General features: G+C 39.9%; 2 protein-coding genes across 5 annotated transcripts; both read left to right on the forward strand.

Moving 5' to 3' along the window:
- The first annotated feature begins 2,870 nt into the window (after positions 1-2,870).
- On the forward strand, positions 2,871-6,221 carry LOC133568958 (dnaJ homolog subfamily C member 5-like). Of its 2 annotated transcripts, XM_061921130.1 has the most exons (5): positions 2,871-3,604; positions 3,671-3,791; positions 3,854-4,067; positions 4,144-4,318; positions 6,062-6,221. In XM_061921130.1, exons 2-5 carry the CDS (start codon positions 3,685-3,687, stop codon positions 6,157-6,159), a joined length of 594 nt encoding a protein of 197 aa, XP_061777114.1. In that variant the 5' UTR covers positions 2,871-3,604; positions 3,671-3,684; the 3' UTR covers positions 6,160-6,221. The 2 variants fall into 2 exon arrangements, with proteins under 2 accessions (XP_061777114.1, XP_061777115.1); XM_061921131.1 differs by lacking the exon at positions 2,871-3,604 and having other exon boundaries at positions 3,650-3,791.
- A 279-nt stretch (positions 6,222-6,500) lies between these two features.
- LOC133568600 (tripartite motif-containing protein 54-like) lies at positions 6,501-16,252 on the forward strand. Of its 3 annotated transcripts, XR_009809638.1 has the most exons (10): positions 6,501-6,683; positions 7,001-7,173; positions 8,075-8,255; positions 8,326-8,421; positions 8,604-8,837; positions 10,782-10,804; positions 10,870-10,994; positions 11,053-11,282; positions 11,344-12,403; positions 12,465-16,252. XR_009809638.1 is itself a non-coding variant. In XM_061920623.1 (9 exons), exons 1-9 carry the CDS (start codon positions 6,564-6,566, stop codon positions 11,428-11,430), a joined length of 1,269 nt encoding a protein of 422 aa, XP_061776607.1. In that variant the 5' UTR covers positions 6,501-6,563; the 3' UTR covers positions 11,431-16,252. The 3 variants fall into 3 exon arrangements, 2 of the variants coding, with proteins under 2 accessions (XP_061776607.1, XP_061776608.1); XM_061920623.1 differs by having other exon boundaries at positions 11,344-16,252; XM_061920624.1 differs by having other exon boundaries at positions 6,504-6,683; positions 11,056-11,282; positions 11,344-16,252.
- Positions 16,253-17,639: the final 1,387 nt, after the last annotated feature.

Raw genomic sequence — 17,639 nt, forward strand, 5'->3', positions numbered from 1 at the left:
CCGAGAGCCAGATGTAGCCATCAAAAGAGCCACATCTGGCTCTAGAGCCATAGGTTCCCTACCCCTGTTCTATAACTTGGCTCTCAACCTTTTTTCAGTGATGTACCCCCGTGAACATTTTTTTTAATTCAAGTACGCCCTAATCAGAGCAAAGCATTTTTGGTTGAAAAAAAGAGATAAGGAAGTAAAATGCAGCACTATGTCATCAGTTTCTGATTTATTAAATTGTATAACAGAGCAAAATATTGCTCATTTGTAGTGGTCTTTCTTGAACTATTCAGAAAAAAAGATATAAAAATAACTAAAAAAGTGTTGAAAAATAAACAAGTGATTCAATTATAAATAAATATTTCCACACATAGTAGGAATCATCAACTTAAAGTGCCCTCTTTGGGGGTTGTAATAGAGATCCATCTGGATTCATGAACCTAATTCTAAACATTTCTCCACAAAAAAAGAAATCTTTAACATCAATATTTATGGAACATGTCCACAAAAAATCTAGCTGTCAACACTGAATATTGCATTATTGTATTTTTTTCACAGTTTATGAACTTACATTCATATTTTCTTGAAGTATGATTCCATAAATATATTTAAAAATTATTTTTGAATTGTTGCTATTTTTAGAATATTTAAAAAATATATCATTTACCCCTTGGCTTACCTTCAATTACCCCCAGGGGTGCACGTACCCCCATGTGAAAACCACTGTTCTATACCAGTGGCCCTAATCAGAGCAAAGCATTTTTACCATGCATTGATTCACGTGGACCCCCGACTTAAACAAGTTGAAAAACGTATTCATTCGGGTGTTACTATTTAGTGGTCAATTGTACGGAATATGTACTGAGCTGTGCAATCTACTAATAAAAGTTTCAATCAATCAATCAATTTCAATCAGGTTGAAAAACAGAAATGAATAAGTAAAATAGAGCACTATGTCATCAGTTTCTGATTTATTAAATTGTACAACAGTGCAAAATATTGCTCATTTGTAGTGGTCTTTCTTGAACTATTTGGAAAAAATATATATATAAAAGTAACTAAAAACTTGTTGAAAAGTAAACAAGTGATTAAATTATAAATAAAGATTTGTATACATAGAAGTAATCATCAACTTAAAGTGCCCTCTTTGGGGATTGTAATCGAGATCCATCTGGATTCATGAACTTAATTCTATATTTATGAAACATTTCCACAAAAAATCTAGCTGTCAAAACTGAATATTGCATTGTTGCATTTCTTTTCACAGTTTATGAACTTACATTAATATTTTGTTGAAGTATAATTCAATAAATATATTTATAAAGGATTTTTGAATTGTTGCTATTTTTAGAATATTAAAAAAAAATTCTTACGTACCCCTTGGCATACCTTCAAGTACCCCCAGGGGTACGCGTACCCCCATTTGAGAACCACTGATCTAGAAGGCCTTACTGACAACAACTCGTGATCTGATTGACTATCGCAACTGTCTATCACCTGTATGTCCCCGTTCACTTACAGCGCACGGAAGCCCGCATTGTTGATTCTGAAGGCGTCTGGCAGATTTCGTACAGCATGGCAACATAAGCTACCTGAATTCAGATTTGATACAAACTAAAACTAAAAACAACAGCACTGGAACAAGCATAATATGACATGAAGAGAATATGAATAACTTTAGATATTTAGGGAAAATAAATGAATACATTTTATTTGTCCTATCCAGCTTCTCAGGCAAATCATATAGTTGATTTAGATGCCCATATCGGCTGTTCAGATTTACTTTACAATTTATAATTTTATCTTCGATTATGATCATGATTTATGGTTATGTTAGGCCTGCAGAGAAGGCCTGGCTTTGGCACACCACTGTCCCAAAGGTGTTCTATCGGGTTCAGGTCAGGACTCTGTGCAGGCCAGTCTAGTTCATCCACACCAGACTGTCATTCATGTCTTTATGGACCTTGCTTTGTGCACTGGTGCACAGTCATCTTGGAAGAGGAAGGTGCCTGCTCCAATCTATTCCCAAAAGGTTGGGAGCATGGAATTGTCCAAAATGTTTTGGTATTCTGGAGCATTCAAAGTTATTTTCACTGGAACAAAAGGGCCAAGCCCAACTCCTGAAAAACTACCTCACACCATAATTCTTCCTCCACCAAATTTCACAGTCGGCACAATGCAGTCCGAAATGTACCGTTCTCCTGGCAACCTCCAAACCCAGACCCTTCCATCAGATTGGCTGATGGAAAAGCGTGATTCATCACTCTAGAGAACACGTCTCCACTGCTCTAGAGTCCAGTGGCGATGTGCTTTACACCACTTCATCCGACGCTTTGCATTGGACTTGGTGATGTATGGCTTCGATGTAGCTGCTTGGCCATTGAAACCCATTCCATGAAGCTCTCTGCGTATTGTACGTGGGCTAATTGGAAGGTCACATGAAGTTTGGATCTCTGTAGCAGCTGACTGTGCAATAAGTCTTTGCACCATGCGCCTCTCCGTCAGTTTACGTTGCCTGCCACTTGGTGCTGAGTTGCTGTTGTTCCCAAACTCTTCCATTTTCTTATAATAAAGCCCACAGTTGACTTTGGAATATTTAGGAGCGAATAAATTTCACGACTGGATTTGTTGCACAAGTGGCATCCTATGACAGTTCCATGCTGGAAATCACTGAGCTCCTGAGAACGGCCCATTCTTTCACAAATGTTTGTAGAAACAGTCTCCATGCCTAAGTGTCTGCTTTTTTACACCTGTGGTCGGGCCAAGTGATTAAGACACCTGATTCTGATTCATTTCCCTCAGTTCACAAAGCATAATCTATTTTCCAACCCCCCCCCCCGCACTCTTTTTTTTCCCTCATCCATTGACATTTCCAATACATTTGAAACTCTTCCTCTTAGTGCTGCTGATGATCCTGGTATGTGTGCTTTAATCTGTCCCCCCATCTAGATAGCTTATGTACTTTCAGTGTGTTTTCTTGCTGTTTCCTATTAGATGCAAATATCAGTATTTTTCTGTTGTTTAGCAATTTAGCGTATTTGACTTTCCCTATTCTTTTTTAATTGTTTTGTCAGAGGTACTGAATGAAAATGACCTTCTGCACTGCTTTGTATTGTTCTTTTTCTTGGCTGTTTGGTTTAGCGTTAATCCTCTTTTTGAAGTGGCTACTAACCCTCTCAATGCTTTCCTCTGACAAATATTTTTTCCTTGCCATTTTGGTATGGCCATACTCCAATTCCCCTCTTCTACCATTTGAGCTAGAGCCCATGCTCCATTCACGGTTACAGCTGGCTGCAACTGCCTGTCAGCAACTCCTTCCTTTTTGTTTGTATTTCCCGCGTCTTTGTCCACTCCTCCCTTCCTGGTGCTACGGAAGAGTGGACGCAGTTAAAGGAGCCTTCTCAGTCCACTCTTCACTGCTCACCTTTGTCGGCAAGGTGAGCCCCTCCTCCCCTTGGCAAAGTGTCAGTGGGAATGGGAAACATGAGTCTTCCTCCTGGTCACCTGAGCTGAGCAGCTGAATGTTTCATGGACTCACACAGCACCAGATCCTGGACCAGGACACACGCTCCACCGGCAGAACTTGCACAGGTATAGGCAAGGCTGTAGCACACAGGTAAACCTCTTGTGTTCTGTCCTCTTGTGCCCTCTTCTGTGTCCTTTTTATATGTTGATTGTCCAGGTGATGATTACAAGATGTCTGAGGGAAAGCAGCGAGCTATGTCCGCCTCGGGGGAGTCCCTGTACCTGCTTCTGGGTCTGGAGCAGGGATGCAGCCATGAAGATGTCAAGAAGTCATACAGGTAACAGCCCCGTGCCTTCATTCTTAGCGGTGCAGTGAGGCAGGTGTGTTGTGTGTTGACAGGAAGCTGGCATTGCGTTACCATCCGGACAAGAACCCGGACCACCCAGAGGCGGCTGAGAAGTTCAAGGAGGTGAACAACGCCCACGCCGTCCTGTCCGACCCCACCAAGAGGAACATCTATGACTCTTACGGCTCTCTGGGGCTCTATGTGGCTCAGCAGTTTGGAGAAGATAACGTCAATACCTACTTCATGCTGTCCACCTGGTGGGCCAAGGTGGGCGGGGCTTGGTCTCCATGCACACAGGTGGTTGAGACGTAGACAAGTGACGCTGACTGTGTTTCCGCCTCAGGGGCTTTTTGCAGTTTGCGGCGTCCTGACAGGATTTTACTGCTGCTGCTGCCTCTGCTGTTGCTGTAACTGCTGCTGTGGACAACTCAAAGCCACACCCCATGATGAAGGGGCGGAGCCGCACTATGCCTCCCCTGATGACCTAGAGGAAGAGATCGGTGACCAGCCCAGTAACGGTATATGATGAATGTCTGTTGCTTTTACAGTTGTGATCAAAATTATTCAACCCCCATACAATTTTGGTGTGTTAGCAAGTTGGACATTTATTCCGTATTTTGTTTATAGTCATATCAAATAAAGATGCATTAAATAGACAAATGCAACTTGATTTACAACATTATATTTTCTAATTGACAACATTATTCAACCCCTTGAAGATCATAACTCTTAAGAACAGAATTTGAATCAGGTGTTGAAAACATCTGTAGATGTGATTAGAACCATAACGAGCAACAATTAAACTGATTGAAAAAGACTGTGACGCTCAGCTTCTTGTAGATGGTCAATGGTGTATTTGCAACATGGTGAAGTCCAGGGAGTGGTCAAAGAAGTCAACATAGGAGGTAATTTCTCGTCATAAGAAAGGATATGGATGTAAGAAAATAGCAAAGACATTACACATTCCAAGAGACACAGTTGGGACCATAATTTGCAAGTTTAAAGCTAAAGGCACAGTGGAAACACTACCTGGGTGTGGTAGAAAGAGGATGCTGTGTGCAACTGCTGTCCGGTATTTGAAGCGTACAGTGGTGAAAAACCCTGGGTAATAGCTGAGGAACTACAACAGGACATTGTAGAGGGGAAACGCAGGTTTCGTCCCAGACAATAAGGCGCGCACTACGAGATGAAGGCCTCCATGCCAGAACTCCCAGGCGCACCCCACTTCTGACTACCAGGCACAAGAAAAATAGACTCCAGTATGCCAAAAATCATCTGGACAAACCCCAAAGGTTTTGGGAAACTGTTCTATGGAGTGATGAGACAAAACTGGAACTCTTTGGGCCTATGAATCAACGTTATGTCTGGAGGAGAAAAAATGAAGCTTACAAAGAAAAGAACACCTTTCCTACTGTTAAGCATGGTGGGGGTTCAATCATGCTCTGGGGCTGTTTCTCTGCCTCAGGTACTGGGAATCTCCGGCCCGTTCAAGGCATTATGAATTCTATTTCCTACCAGGATATATTAGCTGCAAATGTCATGAAGTCAGTGACGAAGCTGAGGCGGAGGAGACGTTTGACCTTCCAACAGGACAACGATCCCAAGCATACCTCCAAATCAACATCAGAGTGGTTGCAGAAGAAGGGCTGGAAGAATCTGGAGTGGCCTTCACAGTCGCCAGACCTAAATCCTATAGAAAACCTGTGGTGGAACTTGAAGAAGGCAGTTGCAGCACGCAAGCCCAAGAATATGAATGAACTGGAGGCCTTTGCCCAAGAGGAAGGGGCTAAAATACCTGTAGATCGTTGCAAGAAGCTTGTGTCTGGTTATGTATCGCGTTTGAAGGATGTAATTACTGTCAAAGGGTGTTCTACTAAGTACTAAAGATGCATGTAATTAGGGGGTTGAATAATTTTGTCAATGAGATATTAAGAAAAATGTCCTTTTTTAGTATTTTGTAAAATACAGTGTTACAATTTAAGTTGCATTTGTCTATTTGACAAATCTTTATTTGATTTGACTATAAACAAAATACGGAATAAATGTCCAACTTGCTAAAACACCAAAATTCTGTGGGAGTTGAATAATTTTGATCACAACTCTATTTTGACAGCCGGCTAAGAGGAAGTGAATTCACCGGTGATGCATTGAATGTGGGCGCAGTATTGTTGGAAAACCTCTGGAGGTGCCACTCAGTGTTTGAATGTTTACATGCAAACAGGAAGTCGTTTTTTTAGATGTGACCGTATGTGTATTGACAGATGTTGACGCAGCCGTCGTTCATCAGCCGACAAACGCCAGTGAGAAAACTCAGCTGATCTCCGATGGACGCCACAGATATGGCGACACCTACACATGAGGATGTCAACCTGCTTGTTACCATTTCTGGCTAACTCAGCTTCTTCTTGTCACATGAAATAAAATGCCTTCCATGTGATAACATGTTGTTGATGTTTAATAAACTAACTACACTTGAGGGAGTCAACAGTAGGGGGCGCTCCCTTCCACTCACATTGAGTGCAGGGCCTCACCAGCCCACTTACACACACACACACACACACACACACACACACACACACACACACACACACACACACACACACTGCACTGTCATGTTCCCTGTTGACCTTTGACATATATGGGCATGTCGGCATAGTAACAGCTGACGTGTGTTTCTAAAAAAAGACTCAAGTGTGACACGACTTTTCTAGCTCGCCTCCTTCACTTTTTGCCCTCTGGGACGCCGTGTCTACTGCGTCCATCATGGAGAGTCTGGAAAAGCAGCTCATCTGTCCCATTTGTCTGGAGATGTTCTCCAAACCGGTGGTCATCTTACCATGTCAACACAACCTCTGTCGCAAGTGTGCCAACGACATCTTCCAGGTCAGTGTGTCCCTCAGTTAAGGCCATGTACTGTGTGTTTTCATCTACTTGATCGTCCTTTCCTAAACTAAATAATAAATATAAGTAAACAAAGTGAACAGTTGTCGCATATGTTTGTATTTACACCTGTAGTTGTACTACTAGTGTAGCACTTCATAGCACATAGCCCTGTGAATGACTGGGGATCAGTCCAGGTTGTCCGTGCCTCCCACCTTCAATCAGTCCGTATAAGCTGTGACCCCCTACCTCATGAAGAAAATGTGCTTAATAAGCGTTAAATGTGATAAACATGAAGATGAGGTCACACCTATGTGCAGGCATCCAACCCCTACCTGTCAACCAGAGGTAGCTCCACCTTATCTTCAGGAGGTCGCTTTCGCTGCCCGTCCTGCCGCCATGAGGTTGTTCTGGATCGCCACGGAGTGTATGGACTGCAAAGGAACCTTCTGGTGGAGAACATCATTGACATGTATAAACAAGGAACCAGCAGGTACACACACACATGCACACACATCAGCAGCGAGCATCACTACAGGTTATAGTCCAATATGATGTCATCTTAGTTGCGCCCATTCCTTGGTCCAGAAGTTGACTCCTTACTATTATTTGGTTACTAATGACTTCCGTGTGCCTCTGGCCTTAGATCGAGTTTGCTCAACATGATACTGACATCTCTCAACTTGCTTTCAAGTGACATGGCACATGTTAACATGTACACTATATTGCCAAAAGTATTTGGCCACCCATCCAAATGATCAGAATCAGGTGTCATAATCACTTGGCCTGGCCACATTGATGACAGAGTCTGGTGTGGATGAACTTGACTGGCCTGCACAGAGTCCTGACCTGAACCCGATATAACACCTTTGAGATGAAATAGAATGGAGACTGAGAGCCAGGCCTTCCCGACCAACATCAGTGTGTGACCTCACCAATGAGCTTTTGGAAGATTGGTCAAATCTTATAAACACACTCTGCAGCATTGTGAACAGCTTTCCCAAAAGAGTAGAAGCTGTAATAGCTGTAAAAGGTGGACCAACATCATATTGAACCCTATTGGTTAGGAATAGGATGGCACTTCAAGTTCATAAGTGAGTCAAGGAAGGTGGTCAAATACTTTTGGCAATATAGTGTATGTGTGTGTAGCACTTTATGTCCATAAAGTTAGTCCAGAATAAGGGACTGTTGACTGTAAAACTGGATGTCGACTTTCACACTAGCCTGGCCTAGCCTAATCATGAAGAACGGTACTTCCAACTACACTTGTAATCATCAGTGTTACTTCTTCATATGTTAGCTTGCAAAGTAGTTTTAACCTTTTGGAAAAGTCGGAGTCAATGTAAAGTTTCTCATTCATCATCATGCTCATGTTTTCATGCCGTGCGTGTCAGCAAAGTGACACTACCGGCAATAGAAAGAGTGGAGCATCCCACTTGCGATCAGCATGAGAATGAGAAGATCAACATCTACTGCGTGAGCTGCGCCACCCCCACGTGTTCCTTGTGCAAGGTGTTCGGAGCTCACAAAGATTGCGACGTGGCGCCTCTCGAAGATGTCTTCGCCAAGAAGAAGGTCGGCCGTGTTGCCAGCAAGTATCACGTGAACTGTGACGTGGCGGCGGTGACCTCATGTCTTGTGATAGGCCGAGCTGAGCGAGTGCATCGCAATGCTGGTGGGCGCCAACGAGAGGATTCAAGCCGTCATCGCTCAGGTGGAGGAGACGTGCATAGTTGTGGACGTGAGTTCATCTTCCTCATGAACTTTTTCACTGTGTTCACTGACCACACCAAGCAGTGATGGCAAAGGTCATAAGTTGTGTTTGGATCTCTAAACGGAAACTATCTTCGTTGTCATTAGTGAAGAGACGGCACGCAAGGAGTCTCACATGTCTGTCCAATAAACAGGAAGTTTTTGTTCCAGGACAACGGTCGCAGACAAAAATCGGAGGTTTGCGAGTCATTCGACCACCTCTTCGCCGTCCTGGAGGAACGAAAAAGTCAAATGAGCGTACGAATTAACACCGAGCAGGAGGAGAAGATGGACTACATCAGGGGCCTGAAGAGAAAGTACAACGAACACCTGGAAAATACCATCAAGCTTGTGGAGAACGGCATCCAGACCATGGACGAGTCTGAGATGGCTGTCTTTCTGCAGGTCAGCTTGAACGTTGACAGCCTTTGTCATCGTCGTCATTGATTTTTTTGGCTTGCACACTTGAATCAAGTGTAATGCGTGTTGATAATGTAACTCGCCTAGTCCAACCCCTGCTTCTGTTCTGCTCATGGCTCGAACATGGGTCCTCCAAATGAGAGTATAAAAGAGCACAATCCCACAAAGTGGAATCCAGAAGTGTCTCTCAATCGCTAGATTTTAGATTTATACAAATAAAATTTACAGAAATGTTAATATAAAACGTTTACATGTACATGTTAACACAGAAAAAGTTAGCACACTTCTAAGATGGAGCCTTGTATCAAATCCCATTATTTTTAGGGTTGAACACAAAAAATTTGCACAAATAACATAGGAAAGGCTAGCCTACTTTTAAGATGGTGCCAAAATCAATGTTGTGCATGCCAATACATGTCCTGACCTGAATATTAACCAAGTATTAGTAATATTGGTATTATAAGTGCTAACGCCGCGGAACTACTTTTAGCGGCACCATGATCACTGAGCGGTAACTATATCTACTGCAGCATTTGACATACTGAGCCGGTGACCTGCTGCAATGTCTCTGAGTTGGTAAAAGTTAATGTTAGATTATAAATCATGAATCTCACTTGTAACTCTAACCCTAACCCAGAAATTGAAAAGTTGGTCATCTTTGACATCCCATTTATACCTGGAGATGGACGGAAAAGACACAAAAAGGCGTCTCTTTGCCCCCACCTTTTTTTTTTCAACCTGTGTGGGGATCATGATTAATTTTTCATCTAAATGGGAAAATATAAACATATCAGTATTCGGCATTCCAATGAGAGCAGGCATTGTACAGTAAGTGATGTTTAAGTATATAATATTGGGTTAATAATGTCTGGTGCACAATAAGTCAATATCAAGTCAATGACTTTAAGTCAATAATATGTCAATATTAGGTTGATAATGTTAATGTCACTCTGCGGGGTTCGAATTAGGCTGGATTATTCTGTCAGAGTTAGATTGTGACGAACCCCAAGATGCAGAGAAGTAGGCAGGCATTTTGCAGGTAAACAGAAGTCGTTACTTGTAGTATGAAAGCAAACTGAAAGCAGGAAACAAAGACAAATGCAAAGGAAAAAACTAAAACATAGCCAAACTGTCAGGGACAAGCCTGAAAGTTAAGTCAATAATAGGTCAATAATAAGTTAATATTTGGTCCATGATCAGCGAATATAACGTCAATAATGTTCGTTGGACATTTAGTCAATTTTAGGTTGATAATATTAAGTCAATATCATAAAGTCAATAATAATTCAATAAGGTTAAAAGTCCATAATCTTCAGTCGATAAAGTTGATTTAATAATATTAAGTTAATGTTGATCCAATAATATTAAGTCAGTAGTATTAAGTCAATGATTAGTCAATATTAGGTTAATAATGTTAAGTCAATATTAATTAAATGATAAGTGAAAATGGAAGGTCCATAATGATAAGTCATTAATGTCGATCCGAAATTATTAAGTCAGTCAAATTAACTCTATAATAAGTCCAAAATATCAAGTCAGTGATGTTAAATCCATAATGTTAGGATTATAATGTTGATTGAATATATGAAGTCAGTAATGTTAAGTCTATGATGTTAGGACAGGTCAATGGTCGGTAGTCATTTTAAGTCAATAATGTTAAGTGATGTCAATTCAATATTAAGTCAATGTTATTACCATAATGGTAGTAATGTTAAGTTAATAAAATGTTAATAATGTTAAGCCTAAAATAAGTTGATAATGTTTAGATAATGAATGAATAATACTTAATTATTACATCAATAATAAGCATAATAACTCAATGGAAAGTCAATAATCAATAATAGGTCAATGATAATCAATAATGAATCAATAATAGATATATAATAAAAATGTTTCAATTATTTTAAATCAGTGTGTTTATTCCTGCAGGCTGCCAAGCCGCTGCTGCACAAGTGAGTACGTGTACTGTAGCAGGCTCGGTGAAATAGATTCCTGAGTGGTCTGGTTGGACCTACAGGATCACGGCAGGCTGTGACATTTCTCACCTGGACAAAGTGCAGCCTGGATACGAGAAGATGGAGCACTTGACCGCTAACTTTGAGCGTCAGAGGAGGGCGCTGATGAGCTTGGGCTTCCTGAAGCGTAAGAAACATGTTTCCTTAGCATGAGCTTCTCTTTTTTAAATGCACGTGTCTCGTAGCAGGCGAGGAGGAGGATGGCAATAAAGAGAATAAAGCCGTGGAAGTCAGAAGGTCAAAATTGGGCGGAGTGTCAGGACTTGCAGCCAATCATCAATCCGCTCCTTCACAGTCACACATTGTTGGACCCTTAATGGCCCCGCAACCTCCAACCTTACAGGCCAAAGTTCCTCCTACGGACAGCCAGGCTCCGCCCTCTTCCGCCACACCTATTGCTCCCACCTTCACACAGGTATGACATCACATCCTTCATCTGCCCTCATCTCCCTCATCTTCCTTATCTTCCTGCGCAGGCTTCAGGTGATCTTCAGAACACCGTAGATGACACAGACGACGCAAACAAACATGTCTTCTCCTTCAGCTGGCTCAACCACAAGTGACTTCCTGCTACTCTTCATCTTACTCTTTCTCATCTTCTTACTCCCATTTACTTTTCCCTCATCATCCTACTTTTCATGCTCTTCATTCTCCTCTTCCTCATCTTACTCCTCCTCTTCCTACTCCTCATCCTACTCGTCGTTTATTTTCTTACTTATGTTCATGAAATTTTTCTAATTTTATGTCAAAACAATACACATTTGTGTGTTCTCTTGTTTTAGCGTATTGCAACAACAGACACCAGGTTGGAATCAGACGATTGGACGTAAAAACAGACTGTATTAATATTTCACTCAATGTGAATGGAAGTGGACTTGCGGGCGAGACAAGATGTAATTCCAAGGTTTTATTTTGAAAAGTGATGCCAGCGGCTGCAGTGTGATTGTGTACCAAATTTAGCATACAGTAAATCCGATAACAAGTAAATACTTATACTGATACTAATACAGATACTTCCATCCATCCATCCATCTTCTTCCGCGGGTCGCGGGGACAGCAGCCTAAGCAGGGAAGCCCAGACTTCCCTCTCCCCAGCTACTTCGTAGTCTCTTCATCGTGTCCTGGGTCTTCCCTGTGGTCTCCTAACAGTGGGATGCGCCCTAAACACCTTGGCAGGTGTTTAGGCAAGTTCTCACCCTATCTCTAAGGGAGAGCCCCGCCCCCTGACGAAGGAAACTAATTTTGGCCGCTTGTACCCGTAATCTTGTCCTTTCCGTCATAAACCAAAACTTATGACCAAAGGGGAGGGTAGGGACGTAGATCGACCGGTAAATTGAGAGCTTTGCCTTTAACCTTAGCTCCTTCTTCCCCACGACGGACCGATACAGGGTCTGCATCGCTGTAGACGCTGCACCAATCCACCTGTCGATCTCACGATCTACTCTTCCTTCAAGAACAAGACTCCGAGGTACTTGAACTCCTACTTGGGGCAGGATCGCCTCCTCCACCCGGAGATGGTACTACACTCTTTTCCGGGTGAGAACCATAGACTTGGACGTAGAAGTTCTGATTCTCATCCCAGTTCCTTCACACCCAGCTGCGAACAGATCCAGTGAGAGCTGAAGATCCTGGTCAGATGAAGCCAGCAGAACCACATCATCTGGAAAAAGCAGAGACATAATCCTGCAGCCACCAAACCTAATCTCCTCAACACCCCGATTGCGATTAGTAATTCTGTCAATAAAAGTTGTAAACAGAGGGGGAAAAGTGCACCTCTGGCAGAATCCAACCCTCACCGGAAATGGGTCCGACCTACTGCCAGCAATGACACTTACCATACTGGGAGAGGACTGCCACAATCAGGCGGTCTGATACCCCATACTCTCTGAGCTCTCTCCACAGGACTTCCCGAGAGACACGGTCAAATGCCTTCTCCAAGTCCACAAAACACATGTAGACTGGTTGGGCAAACTTCCATGCCCGCTCAAGGATCCTGCCGAGAGTATACAGTTAGTCCAGAGTTCCACGACCTGGACAAAAACCACACTGCTCCTCCTGAACCTGAGGTTCAACTATCCGACATAGCCTCCTCTCAATTACACCTGAATAGACTTTACTGGGAAGGCTAAGGAGTGTGATCCCATGATAATTGGAACACAGCCTCTTTTTAAATAGAGAAACCACCACCCACATCTGCCAATCCTGAGGCGCTGGACAGGAATAAAATTAAAATATATATATATAAATAAATACATGAGACCCTTAAATCCAATGGTGAAACCACAACCACCCAACTGCAGCCTAAGGTGTCTTGGTGCCAAGTGCACATATGGATATCCTTAAGTCTGAACATGGTGTTTGTCATGGATAATCTGTCATGAGCACAAAAGTCCAATAACAAAACACTCTATTTCAGATCAGAGCGGCTGTTCGTCGAAATGTTGTGATTGTGCCTTTAATTTCTTGATTGTATTAAAAATGAAACATATTTTATTTCTATACAGATACATACATTTCAATTTTCATTTTCATTTCATTCATTTAAAAAAACAAACAAAAAAAAACGAATGAATGAAAAGGAGTGGAAAGATGTATAAACCTATAACATCTGCTCCCTATTGACACAAATACAACATATGTTGTTTAACTTAGAAGACACATTTCCACTGCACAACATACAACAAAACAAACAAACAAAATTAAAACACAATTCTACTCAACATTATATGTTTGCATCATTTTGATTTTTGCATGTTTTTATTTACAGAAAGAAATTAACATTGTTTTGCTTCAACATCCAGTTTGTTTTAATACCTTTGATTGACATGCTTCTTTCTATTGTTTTTGTTCTAAAATTATTATTTTTTTAATTTTACTTTCTCTTTTTACAAATTTGTTTTGGTTGTTATAATTTTTCTATGTGCTTTATACATGATTTTAGTATATTGTACTCTACCAGCTATTCAAATTTCAAAAAGTTAAACTCTTTGAATATTGGGTTTGTGCAGAGTTGCCTGTATGCATTTCCACTATTGACTTTTACAGCTCTTTCCTGTAAAAGGAAGATTGGATTTAAATATGTTTTACAGGCGGGAGGTGGCGACTTGTCAGGGTTGTACCCTGCCTTCCACCCGAATGTAGCTGGGATAGGCTCCAGCACCCCTAAGAGGGACAAGCAGTAAATAATGGATGGAAGGATGTTTTACAGGCTCTACCCCACACTTCAACCCAATCTGTCAGATATGAAACAATCACTGAAATATACAAACTATACAATGCTTTTTAATTTAGCAATTCCTTCATCTAGTGTAAAATAGAAAAAGATTAAAATATTTTTACTTATATGACCCATTTTCGTCAGTCATAACACCCAAAAACGTAATATCTTTTGTTCCTTGACTCTCAATTCCAGGATAAAGTTATTTTGACTGAATATAAAACACACTTAAACCATTTTTGAAACCATAGAACCAATATTTTTGCAATTTCTCCAATAATACGTTATGATCAAGCGTATAAAACGCTTTTTGAAGATCTACAAAAGTACTAGCTATCTATTGCTGTTGAAATTTCCTCTGCCAAATCAATTATTGCTGTTGTAGTGGAGTGACTATGTATGCAGATACCATTGTAATTTTGCCTCATCCTTCACTTTAAGCGTGAGTAAAGAATGTGTGAAGAATGCACTACCGACCTGACAAGTCCGAAAGGGAAAGGGTTAATACAATATTATCTGCTCACATATGTTGCCTGGTGGTTGTTTGAGCACACTGCAGCTAGTCCTGGATCGTCCCATTCGTTAATGTATCAGTACCATGCAAGATTATCACAGTTATGAGGCAAAAATACATTAGCACTTACTGAAACAGCAACAATTTCTCTAAGATCTCTGAGAACTGTGGAAGCAGTGATATTCGTCAGTAATTCGAGTACCTGCTTGTTTCCACCTTTGTAAAGTGCAATTATTTTGGTTGTTTCCATATGATTTGGGAATACATCTTTCATTAATGACAAATTACAAATCTATGATGCTCTTTATGAATAACATGTTCATGTCTACATAGTCGCTTGAAGTGTTATTTGGACACTGCTGCAAAATTATTTATATTTCAATATTGTCCACTTCATCAAGAAAAATACTACCAACGTTATACTTTATACAATTATCAACATTAACTTTTGGCACTTGTTTAGCCAAAGTAGGGCTGATGTTTGCGACAAAATTATTAAAATCATTTCATATATCATTTTTGTTATATGCATCTTCATAATCTTTGTTAAAATAGCTTGAAATTATAAATTTTTCTTTTCTATTTTAGCACCATGTTAATTATTTCCCATGTGCCTTTTGTGTTATCTATATTTTTGTCTAACAAGTGACTATAGTATTCCTTTTGATGTCTTCACATAATTCATATCAATTAGTTTTTATTTTTTGTACCTCTCTTTTCAATATTTTGTCCTTGATTTTAAAAAACATTCTATATAAAATATTTTTTCGGACAATGATTTTTATCCAATTTGTCATCCATTGTGTGTTAAATAACTTATTTACCCATCGCCTCCAATTGTAATTATTTTACAGTTCAGATCATACAGACTAATTAATATATTAATAAATGAGTATTCATATAATCTTTTTACACTTCATCGCATGTGTTTCTTTAAGTCTTCTTTCAAAGCATTTCAAAATGCTTTTCCTGATCTATTTCTTATGAATATCTCTTTTGAGTCTTGTAGTCAGGGCTTCACGGTGGCAGAGGGGTTAGTGCGTTTGCCTCACAATACGAAGTTCCTGCAATCCTGGGTTCAAATCCAGGCTCGGGATCTTTCTGTGTGGAGTTTGCATGTTCTCCCCGTGAATGCGTGGGTTCCCTCCGGGTACTCCGGCTTCCTCCCACTTCCAAAGACATGCACCTGGGGATAGGTTGATTAGCAACACTAAATTGGCCCTAGTGTGTGAATGTGAGTGTGAATGTTGTCTGTCTATCCGTGTTGGCCCTGCGATGAGGTGGCGACTTGTCCAGGGTGTACCCCGCCTTCCGCCCGATTGTAGCTGAGATAGGCGCCAGCGCCCCCCGCGACCCCGAAAGGGAATAAGCGGTAGAAAAAAAAAAAAAAATGGAGTCTTGTAGTCACTACAGTTATATATTGGTTCTCAATCAGAAAATACAGGTAGATATTCACTCACATCAGTCATCAAAATACCACCTACTATTATTCTTTCATCATTACTCATATTGGTAAAATGTTGTCAATAATAGTTGCACAGTATGTGCCGTAATTCTGGTTAGTTTTATTATCATAAGAAACAATCTGGTGCAGTACATACTGTTCAAAAACTCCTCTGATGTTCAAAGTCTAATAAATCACCACATAAAAACATTGTTCTGTTTGGTATGATATTATGTCAAAAAATGTGTCTATAAGATGTTCGCAACAAGACCCTGGTTTTTTATACACAAGCGCCAATAATAATTTTACTTGAGCCATTAATTATTTCCTCTGTGACAATGTCCATAATATCATAACAAAAGTTGTCATATTACCAACTAGTTTAAATGTGTGCTTGGATATAGGGCTATCCATCCTCCCTTTTTGTTGGTGGTTTGCGTTGCAGAGTTCACAGCCATCAATTTTAACTTCATTAAGAATGCAGCTGAGATAGGCTCTAGCACCCCCCGCGACCCCGAAAGGGACAAGCGGTAGAAAACGTATGGACGTATAGATGTAGATTCAAAATTTATATTTACCTTTAGGTTTAGATTTAACATTTAGCGCTCACATTTAACATTTAGCGGCGCGCTCACATGTAGATTTAAGATTTATATTCAAAATTTACGTTTAGATTCAACATTTAGCGCTCACATTTAACATTTACCGCTCACATATAGATTTGATTTGAATTTCAGATTTAAGTTTAGATACAACATTTATATTTTGATTTAACATTTAGTGCTCACATGTAGATTTAAGATTTAAAAGTAGCATTTGGGTTGAGATTTATCATTTATGTTTAGATTCAACATTAAGTTTAGATTTAACATTTAGCGCTCACATTTAACATTTAGTGCTCACATCTAGATTTAGATTTAGATTTCAGATTTAGGTTTAGATTCAACATTTAGCATTCACATTTAAAATTTAGCGCTTACATTTAGATTTTGATTTAAATTTCAGATTTAGGTTTAGATTCAACATTTAGATTTGGATTTAACATTTAGTGCTCACGTGTAGATTTAAGATTTATATTCAACATTTAGGTTTAGATTCAACATTTAGCGCTCACATACAGATTTTGATTTAAATTTTTCAGATTTAGGTTTAGATTTAACATTTATAATTTCGATTAAACATTCAGTGCTCACATGAAGATTTAAGGTTCATATTTAACATTTGGGTTTAGATTCAAAATTTAGGTTTAATTCAACATTAAGTTTAGATTCAACATCTAGCATTCACATTTAACATTTAGCGCTCCCATCTAGATTTTGATTTAGATTTCAGATTTAGGTTTAGATTCAACATTTAGCGCTCACATTTAATATTTAGCGCTTACATTTAGATTTTGATTTAAATTTCAGATTTAGGTTTAGATTCAACATTTAGGTTTAGATTCAACATCTAGCGCTCAGATTTAGATTTTGATTTAAATTTCAGATTTAGGTTTAAATTGAACATTTATATTACGATTTAACATTTAATGCTCACATATAGATTTAATATTTATATTTAACATTTGGGTTCTGATTTAACATTTAGGTTTAGATTC

Source organism: Nerophis ophidion, linkage group LG14, assembly GCF_033978795.1.
Source record: "Nerophis ophidion isolate RoL-2023_Sa linkage group LG14, RoL_Noph_v1.0, whole genome shotgun sequence".
Taxonomy (NCBI): Eukaryota; Metazoa; Chordata; class Actinopteri; order Syngnathiformes; family Syngnathidae; genus Nerophis; species Nerophis ophidion.